The sequence below is a fragment of the Thermobia domestica genome, chromosome 1 (genome assembly GCF_964235325.1).
Source record: "Thermobia domestica chromosome 1, izTheDome1.hap1.1, whole genome shotgun sequence".
Classification (NCBI taxonomy): Eukaryota; Metazoa; Arthropoda; class Insecta; order Zygentoma; family Lepismatidae; genus Thermobia; species Thermobia domestica.
The window spans coordinates 301,832,989-301,843,634 of NC_137454.1; the positions used below are offsets into that span (position 1 = coordinate 301,832,989).

General features: G+C 36.9%; 1 protein-coding gene across 1 annotated transcript in view; it reads right to left on the reverse strand.

Moving 5' to 3' along the window:
• LOC145661699 (nucleoside diphosphate kinase 5) overlaps nt 1-10,513 on the reverse strand; it is a 48,862-nt gene extending 38,349 nt beyond the window's left edge. Inside the window, exon 1 of the mRNA XM_081727033.1 lies at nt 10,228-10,513. Within this exon, the coding sequence (XP_081583159.1) occupies nt 10,228-10,350 (123 nt within the window). The 5' untranslated portion in view covers nt 10,351-10,513. The remainder of the gene's footprint in view (nt 1-10,227) is intronic.
• Nucleotides 10,514-10,646: the final 133 nt, after the last annotated feature.

A 10,646-nucleotide genomic window follows, 5' to 3' on the forward strand; every position in this document is an offset into this window, starting at 1 on the left:
TCACAGTTCTGATCCCAAATGATTTCTACATGTCACTACTTGTCGTAACTGTGACGACATTTCATTTTCCTCATATTCCATACGAGAATGTCAATGTTTGCTTTTTTTCCATGAATCATGCTGACACGTTCGTAGTAAAACTAAAGTAATGCGATCCGCTGACGTTTGCATTTTCAATCATATGTGCTTCTATGTCGTCACACAAAGAAGTCTATCAGCATTTTATTTTAATCCACGTTACACTGTCAGATTTATTTTCTTAAAGTATATGTGTATCCTTTTCAAGGACCATGGTTCGAAACCCACCAAGCATAATTAAATCCGAATTCATTCATAGCTAAGCGGTTAGGATACACGTCTTTGGTTTGAAAGACCTGAGTTCGATTCCTGGAGAAACATTTCTTAGGATTTTTCAAAAACTTGGTTTCAATTTCTAGTTCGAAAATTTTAAAAGTTTAGTTCGATAAAAAGTTTGATTTGAGAAGCGTTACACTGTCAGATTTATTTTCTTAAAGTATATGTGTATCCTTTTCAAGAACCATGGTTCGAAACCCACCAAGCACGATTAAAACCGAATTCATTTAAGCGGTTAGGATACACGTCTTTGGTTTGAAAGACCTGAGTTCGATTCCTGGAGAAACATTTCTTAGGATTTTTCTAAAACTTGGTTTAAATTTCTAGTTCGAAAATTTTAAAAGTTTAGTTCGATAAAAAGTTTGATTTGAGAAGTGTTACACTGTCAGATTTATTTTCTTAAAGTATATGTGTATCCTTTTCAAGGACCATGGTTCGAAACCCACCAAGATCGATTAAAACCGAATTCATTTAAGCGGTTAGCATACACATCTTTGGTTTGAAAGACCTGAGTTCGATTCCTGGAGAAACATTTCTTAGGATTTTTCTTAAACTTGGTTTCAATTTCTAGTTCGAAAATTTTAAAAGTTTAGTTCGATAAAAAGTTTGATTTGAGAAGCGTTACACTGTCAGATTTATTTTCTTAAAGTATATGTGTATCCTTTTCAAGAACCATGGTTCGAAACCCACCAAGATCGATTAAAACCGAATTCATTTAAGCGGTTAGCATACACATCTTTGGTTTGAAAGACCTGAGTTCGATTCCTGGAGAAACATTTCTTAGGATTTTTCTAAAACTTGGTTTAAATTTCTAGTTCGAAAATTTTAAAAGTTTAGTTCGATAAAAAGTTTGATTTGAAAATTTTTAGATGTGATTTACATCTTTAGTTCGAAACTTTTGTTTTAAAAATGTTTTAGTTCGACAAAATTTTGTTTCAATTTTTTTAGTTCGAAATTTTTTTTTGGGTTCGAAAATTTTTTGTTTGAAACTTTTTTGTTTCAAAATTTTTAGTTCGAAAATTTTTTGTTTGAAAATTTTTTAGTTTTGAAATTTTTTAGTTCGAAAAAATTTTTAGTTTAAAATTTCTTGCACTCTGCGGAACCGTTTCGAAAAGAATCGGAGCAGTTTCGGTAAAAAAAAAATCTGGCAACACTGTTTCCATTAATGAAGCGCTTACTGAGCGTTTAAAAAATCGCTTAAACTCACAACAATGTGTTATAAGAAATCTACAAGCGACACCCCTCTTTCACCATTGTTACTTCCAGAGACATAGGCTACTTATTCAAGGACAGGATCTCCATCAAGGTAAGAAAGCTGGTAATCATCTTATCTGTCACAGAGAATGATAATATTTAAGGTAAACTTCAGTACAATATCATGATACCAAAAAAGGGTTATTTAAGGAGGAGGTTGAACCCTTCATGGGAACTTTACGCATAACAATAAAAAGGGAACTAAATTCTAAGATCCCGGTCTAGGATGGATCGCCGTCATAGCACTCTGAATGTCTAGCATTGGGGGTTGGGGTTAAGATCATGTGACTTCTATCCACCAATCAACATCGCGGTACCAAAACACGCATCTTACACATAAAATAAAACAAATAAGTGAGGGGTTTTCCCACGTATTCTGTTCACCGTGTGGCGGGTCTAAGATCATGTGACCTCTGTCGACCAATCAGAATCGAGGTACCAAAGCACTCATCTTACTCGTAAAAAGGGAACAAATTTCAAAAGTCACAGGGGCTTAAGATCACGTGACCTCTATCAATCAATCAAATTCAAGGTACCAAACCACTCATCTTACCCATAAAAGGGAACGAATTTTAAAAAATCCCTGGGCCTAAGATCACGTGACCTCTGTCAGCCAATCATAAACACTCATCTTACCCGTAAAAGGGAACGAATTTCAAATATCGCAGGGTCTAAAATCACGTGACAGCTATCAACCAATCAGAAACACACATTTTACCCGTAAAAGGGAACAAATTAGTGAGGGATTTCCCCGCAGGGTGACTCATGACGTCATACCACATGACCTGGAAAATTTGAATTTCCCGCGTGGGCGGGGCCTAACGTCACGTGACCTCTCTCAGCCAATCAGAATCGAGAAATTTTTGCTGACTCGGCTGGCCATACGTCGGGGACTACTACTCAAGTGATTGCAGTAAATGTTAACATTATAGCGCCTGTCATTTATGTTAACCCGCCGAGTGACACGGTCATGCGGGTTGCATATAAATACGTTTATTTTTACCTATGATGATCTAACAAAGGATTTGTACGTTATGGACACTTGAATGGTCAATTATCTCAAGACACTGGTAATTAAAAATTAAAGTGATATGATAAAAACCATCTAGGGTCCAAATCCTAATAACCCCCCAAAAATAAAAGAAATTGGTTCAGCCGTATTAGCGTGATGAGGGAACAAAGGATTTGTACGTTCTCTTTTATATATATAGATTTGTTTATTTTCTATGGCAATTTTTAGCTAGTCAGACAAAAAAGTCATTCGTTTTCTAGTGATTGTTGTCGATGGTTCATGTTTGTAAGATTTATAATCAGTATTGATCGGAAACTCGATTAAGTTATACCTCTTTATAAACAAGTTACCCGTTTTCATACCTTGTTCATGGTACAAACAGTGTTGGGAACAGTCATATTATGCCTCTTTGATGTTTTCTATCATTGCTGCTGTTCCTTTAAAGTTGTATTTATTAAAAATATTTTATTGTTTGTCGTTTGCGCAACCTGTAGGCTACGTTTCTTGATAATTTTGTGTTCGTATAACACCAATTTGTTATAATTTCATTTGTATTTCTTTACGTCACATAGGTCCATAGGTTCCTCATGTATTCTGGTTTAAAATAAATAATTACATTGCAAGTCTTCAAAATTCAGAAAGATTGCTGGATGCTTATCCGAACAGTATTCACGAACTGACAAATCACAACTCTTAAAAGATGTAATAAATTTAGAAAACATGAACCATGGCAACAATTGCAAAGTGCCAGTTGGAATCTTAAAACATGCGGTGAAAATTAGGAGTGTTGCCAATTTGAAAGATAGAATAATGGACGTTTGGTGCACATTAGAAGCAGTCCTAAATTCATACTAGTTCACTATAGAACAAAAATAAGCATACTATTGGCTTTTTGGGAAAATTTTCTATTAAAATGAGGTGTCACATGCTATGGTTTTCATTTTTCAAAACTTCACTTTAATTGAAAATGGCGGATTTCAAGATGGCTACCGTCAAGGGTACCCTTACCGTATCACTTCCCTCTAGGCATAATATGTATTACCAAAGTTTTTATCCACTTATTATCATTAATACGCGGGTTAGAAGCGGAGGTAAGGGACTTACGCACATAGTAAGTATAAACCCAATTAATATGCCTGTAACTTTTCCCCAAATGGGCGTATCTTAAAACTAACTTCACCATTGTCTTCCTGATTAAATTCTAGCCCGAAATTATGTATCATATTACCCTATTCCCATTTAAAAAACTTTACCTTAATTCAAAATGGCGGATTTCAAGATGGCTGCCGTCAAGGTCATACCTATCATACGACTTCCCCCTGGAACTTATATGTATATACATAGTTGTTTTTTCATCAACACTCCGTTTACAAAGGGTAGTAAGGGACTTCTGCAGTAATCTCTAATAATCACATCACAACTCTTAAAAATTATAGAAAAATAGAAAACATGCACCATGGCAAAAATTTCTGTTATAACAAATAATACATACATGTCCTCTATCAGCAAAAAAAGAAAAAAAAATCATTGAAATCGGAGTCGGACAATTGGGTGATGTCCCTTGTAAGACTTGGATGTTGTTTTCTTTAAATGCTCAATAACGAAACAGGAATACTTTTGTTGTTTACTTATTTGTTTCTCTGTGTTCGAATACACACATATATATATACAAAAATTTATAAATACCTATAATTTATTTTTAATTTCAGAATAGGCCTCAAATAATTACTTTGTACTTTGCCGCCTGCTCTTACTCCAATGGACTGGTAGTTTGAACCAACGTTTCCACTGTTTGTGGTCCTACGATTATGCAGCGAGGCAAAGGGAGACGGTGAAAATGAGATGGGTGATGAAGGTAGAATGACGAAAGTGAAGAAACGGAAAGCCCACGTACATAGTCCTGTTACTTGTTGAAGTTTACCGTCCCATTTCAGCTCCGAGACTAATTAAGACGTGAACATACAATTTAAGATGGAATACAAACAACTATAATGCGTTCAAATATTTATCCTCCCCCAACGGGAATAGAATTAACCCTTTGGGGTACTTATGGTACAATTTGTACCATACGGGTGTTTCATGGTACATTGCGTTATAACTCTCCTATTTGAGCTTTTTCGTCCGTTTTTTTTTTTTTCAGGCCTAGAGGCATTGTAGAAGACCTTACGTATGGTTTCACACCTTCCTGCGTCGAGACATAGGTGACAATTTTCTTTTATTAAGCCTATGTTGATTATTTTTGGCGGGCTTATTTTTGCACGTAGAATATTGAAATTGTGCACAAACATTCAGTCCACCGAGTAATATTTAACATATTTTTTTCAGATCTCTGCGTTAAAACAGAGGGGTCCAGAGGGGCTAAAAGTTGAAAAAAGTGACATTTAGACCAAAAAATCTCTTTTCGGGATTTTCCCGCTTTAGATACATGATGGAGACATGTGAATGGTACCGCCTGAAAGGCAGTTCTATTCTGAAGAGAATGATGTGCAAACCATGATCCTAGGGTAATTAGGGATGTCTCAGGGAATTTTTACAAAATATCCTTCTGTATACGGGAATATGGGACATTGTTGGTATATATTTTTTTTTGGCGGGCTTACTTTGCACCTAGAAGATTGAAATTGTGCATAAACATTCAGCACCCCTAGTAGTATTTATAAGATTTTTTCAGATCTCTGCGTTAAAACAGGGGGGATCCAGAGGGGCTAAAAGTTGAAAAAAGGGATATTTAGACAAAAATGCCTTTTTTCGGGATTTTCCCGAATTAGATACATGATGGAGACACGTGAGTCATACCGTCTGAAAGGCAGTTCTATTCTGAAGAGAATGATAGGCGAAACATGACTCTAGGGTAATTAGGGATGTGTCAGGGAATTTTTATCAAAATATACTTCTGTATAGGGGAATATGGGACATATTCGGTATTTATTTTTTTGGCGGGCTTATTTTTGCACGTAGAATATTGAAATTGTGCACAAACATTCAGTCCACCGAGTAGTATTTAACAGATTTTTTTTTTCAGATTTCTGCGTTAAAACAGGGGGGTCCAGAGGGGCTAAAAGTTGAAAAAAGTGATATTTAGACCAAAAAATCTTTTTTCGGGATTTTCCCGCCTTAGATACATGATGGAGACATGTGAATGGTACCGCCTGAAAGGCAGTTCTATTCTGAAGAGAATGATTGACGGATTATAGTCCTAGGGTAAATAGAGATGTCTCAGGAAATTTTTTACCTGAGATCATGGCGTTTTGCGGTAATTTGGGGCATTGTGGGGATTTTTGATAAAATTTCTCCCGCCCTTAGTATTAAAGATAGAAACTTGAAATTTGGCACACACATTCAGTCTACCAAGTACTATGTATCAGATTTTTTTGAGACCTCTACGTTCACACAGGGCCGTTCCAGAGGGGCCCAAAGTGTGAAAAAAAATCACCGAAATTTTCCCTTTGACATCACTTTCCCTCTCCTGGTATATGGGATGAGCATGCAAGTGATACCATTTAAAAGCCACGTCCATTCTGAAGAGAATGAGTTATGAACCATGATCCTAGGGTAAATAGTAATGATGCAGTAGCTGCTTGACTGGAAGTCTAAAAAATACCCCAAAAGCCCAGGTACCAGAAAGGGTAAGGACTATGTGCACCAAAGGCAAGAGATACGCGCTAGCTCTTACACTAGTATTGCGGGAAGGGTTGTGGGTGATCTCTTGTTAGCTCTGACCGATGCATTCGACTACTTTGGTCTATGCTACGTATACTTTCGGTTGAATATATGATACGAGGGTTGGCTTCAATGTTCACACAGCTCCCTCGTGGCTGAATGGTTAGCGCAAGCGCATTTGGCGTGGGAGACTTAGGTTCGATCTCAGGCGGGAGCTCATGTGGTTCCTATCCTACGTTAAGCTTTAGGTCCACGTCTCATATAGCCCTGCTCCTGAAAGGGGCGCTAAACTGAAAATTTAGTTTTCTGGCTTGTACTGTGCCTCGGTTACCCTTTGTTCCTTATACGTCGTAATAGGAGTTCAAATAGGTAGTGGCCGCAACGAATCGTGAAGCCTGGGCTCTACACAAATCATGGAATTGCTTTCTCTCACAAGTGATGCATCGGTAGAATTCAGTATGATTCGTGGAGCTGCTTTCCGAAAGAAAGTAAGTACTTGAGAGAAAGTAAAACAGCAAAAATGCACCAACAGCGTTGCCAAATTTAGGGGATACAACAAACGTGCGTTTATTTTTAGAAATGAGTCCAATCAATATGGTGTATGGACACAGTATCTTTTATTTGGAAAATTGTGAAAAATCAATACTGTGCTCAGACTTTTTATAATGAGTGTAGGGATGCGTACGAGACAAGATTTGAGGCTGTCTCGTCTCGAAAATGTGCTGTAAGTGATATATCGACTCGAAAAATGTATTCCCTTTTGGGTTCGAATCCCGGCAGGAGCTTATGTGGTTTGGATTCCACGTTAACCCTTTCCAGATTTCGGCTTTTTGGGCTATTTTTTAGACTTTCAGTCAAGCAGCTACTGCATCGTTACTATTTATCCTAGGATCATGGTTCATACCTCATTCTCTTCAGAATAGAGCTGGCTTTCAAATGGTACCACTTGCATGCTCATACCATATACCAGGAGCGGAAAAATGATGTCAAAGGGAAAATTTCGGAGGGAATTTTTTTCTCGCACTTTGGCCCTCCCTGGAGCGGCCCTATGTGAACGTAGCCATCTAAAAAAAAATCTGATAAATAGTACTTGGTATACTGAATGTGTGTGCCACATTTCAAGTTTCTATCTTGAATAGTAAGGGCGGGAGAAAGTTTATGAAGAATTCCTACAATGCCCCAAATTACCACGAAACACTATAATCTCAGGGAAAAATTTCCTGAGACATCCAGAATTACCCTAGGGTCATGTTTCGCCCATCATTCTCTTCAGAATAAAACTGGCTTTCAGACGGTATGACTCACGTGTCTCCATCATGTATATAAGGCGAGAAAATCCCGAAGGGATTTTTTGGCTCTAAATGGCCGGTTTTTCAACTTTTAGCCCCTCTGGACCCCCCCCTGTTTTAACGCAGAGATCTGAAAAAAAATCTGATAAATACTACTAGGTAGGCTGAATGTTTATGCACAATTTCAATCTTCTAGGTACAAAAGTAAGCCCGCCAAAAAATATATATACCCACAATGTACCATATTCCCGTATACAGAGGGATTTTTTTTAAAAAATTCCCTGAGACATCCCTAATTACTCTAGGGTCATGTTTCGCACATCATTCTCTTCAGAATAAAATTGCCTTTCAGACGGTATGACTCACGTGTCTCCATCATGTATATAAGGCGGGAAAATCCCGAAGAAAGGGATTTTGGGGGTAAAAATATATCTTTTTTCAACCCTTTGACCCTCTAGTTCCCCCTTGTTTTAACTCAGAAATCTGAAAAAAAAATCTGGTAAATACTACTCGGTGGACTGAATGTGCAAAATTTCAATCTTCTACGTGCAAAAATAAGCGCGCCAAAAAATATTGAACATAGGCTTAATAAATGAAAAAAATATATTTTAGACTTATGACGTCATCACCTCTTATGTCTGGACGCAGGAAGGTGTGAAACCATACGTAATGTCATCTACAATGCCTCTGGACTTGAAAAAAAAAAACCGGACGAAAAAGCTCAAATAGGAGAGTTATAACGCAATGTACCATGAAAATCGCGTATGGTACAAATTGTACCATAAAATCCTTAAAGGGTTAATCAATAGGTCAATGTTTCATGTAGCCTCGCTGCTGAAACTCAAAACTCTATGCCAAAATTTTGTGCTGGAAACATTCTCAAGATACACTTTATCAAACCCAACTTTCTGTCAGTGATTGGTGATAATGTTTTTATAATACAAACATTTTTGCCAGTGTTTCTTAATTATATTACATTTTCAACATTTTTTCAAAAATTCGAGGAATGTCAACACACTGCCATATATTAGTATTTTCTTTTTCATATCAGAATGTTGCAAATGCTAGTCTATCATCGTGTTTTTCTAGAAATTCATTGTATTCTTTCACAATATGAAACTTACTACTGACACTATATGTACTCTTCCTGGCATCAAATTTGTCAGTAATTCTTTGTAATCTAACTCAGAACTTTGGCAGAGGAAAAAATTTCAATTTCTAAACGGGAGGGACAGGGAAGAACATAAGCTCCAGCATATTTTGTAAGGGCCGTATCTTGAAAAGAGGCTAGCACAAAACTTTGGGATAGGAATTTCTGAGGAAATTTGTCCCAGCATATTTGATAGGGATTTATCTTAAAAACGGCGGCAACAGAAAACTCGGCGTTTGTGGAAGAAATCTTTGACAGAGGAAACACTGTCAATTTCTGAAGACACAGGGACATACCTTGAAAACGGGAGAAGCACAAAACTAACACAAGTCTGAAATAGGAAAACTTTCAACTGGAGCTGGGGACATGGGCCCCAGAATATTTGGTAGGACCATATCTTGAAAACGGTGGCAGCACAGAACTCGAGGTTAGCGGCACAAAATTTTGGCATACCAAATACTTTCAATTTCTAAGCTGGGAGGCTGGGGACATGAGTACTAGTATATTTGGTAGGTGCATATCTTGAAAACGGAGGAAGGACAAAGCTCGGGGTTAACGGTACAAAATTTTGATGTAGGAAAAAATCAATTTCTGAAGTTGGGGACTGGAAATATGGGTACCAGCATATTTCATAGGAGTATATCTTGAAAACGGAGCAGCACAAAACTCGCGGCGTGCGCTGCAAAACTAATACAAAACATTTTTCATAGGAAAACCTTTCAGTCTCTAAACTAGGGGCTGGGGACGCCCCAGCATACCTGATAGCGCCATATCTTAAAAAAAAAAAAAAAAAAAAAAAAAAAATCGGGGTTAGCGGCACAAAACACAGAGCTTTGGCATAGAAAAACGTTCATTTTCTAAACTAGAGTGCCGGAGAAATGGGCACCAGCATATTTGGTAGGTGCATTTCTTGAAAACGGGGGCTGCACAAAATTCGGAGTCTGCGAAGAAACTGGCATAGAAAACTTTTAATTCGTAAAATGAAGGAGTGTATGCTATCCAGGGTTTTTTTCTGGTGACTACAAACTAATTACGGCACAATACCCGAGGTTTACGCCACAAAATTTTGGCATAATTTTTTATTTTCTAAAGTGAGGTAGGGGTGGGAGTTGAGGACATGGACCGAGTCGTCTCAGACTTTTCCCGCTTCCTTGAAAACAGTATTTCACCAATCCCTTCATAATAATTCACTTTAATTAATTAGCCGTTTCCGTTAGCCTACAGGGCATAATCATGTAGTGTAATTAATTTCACTTACAGGTGCTAAATTAATAAAAAGGAATATTAAACACAATTTTATTGAGAATGAAATTAAATTACGATTATGAAATCTGATTTTAAGTTACACGCAAGAATTATTTGAACTTGACATACTTTGAGTTTCAAGTGCAGTATATTTGAATAAAATCGATATACGCACAACACGATATACACTATACTCTTCCCAGACAAAACTGATATGTAACTTAACTCACATTGTATATTTTCACGGAAATATAATTAATTACCTGTATGATCACGAAATCATCTGCTCTGATTATATTTTCTATATCTTCAAGCCTTGAAATAGCATTTGGCTTCACGAGAGCTAATGTTCTCTGCACAGAATGTTGAGTACCTCGCTGAGTCATTATATGTCATTTACTACATAGCGATGAATTTCCTATGATAATGCAACAGGCATTTTTAGCAGTAAATAGGCAGTTTAAAAGTTCACTACTACTTATCACGAAAATATTTCTCACCAGCCACTATTATTCTGCAACGATGCGATGCATTTTGCGTTGTCATTTGGTTGCTATAGCAACGAACAGAAGAAATATTCATAATGACCTTGAACATTATTATTGATGATATATCTAAATAAAAGAGCTCATGAAGTTTGAAAAATAAAATAAGATTTCAGAAGGTTATAATACTATTTAAA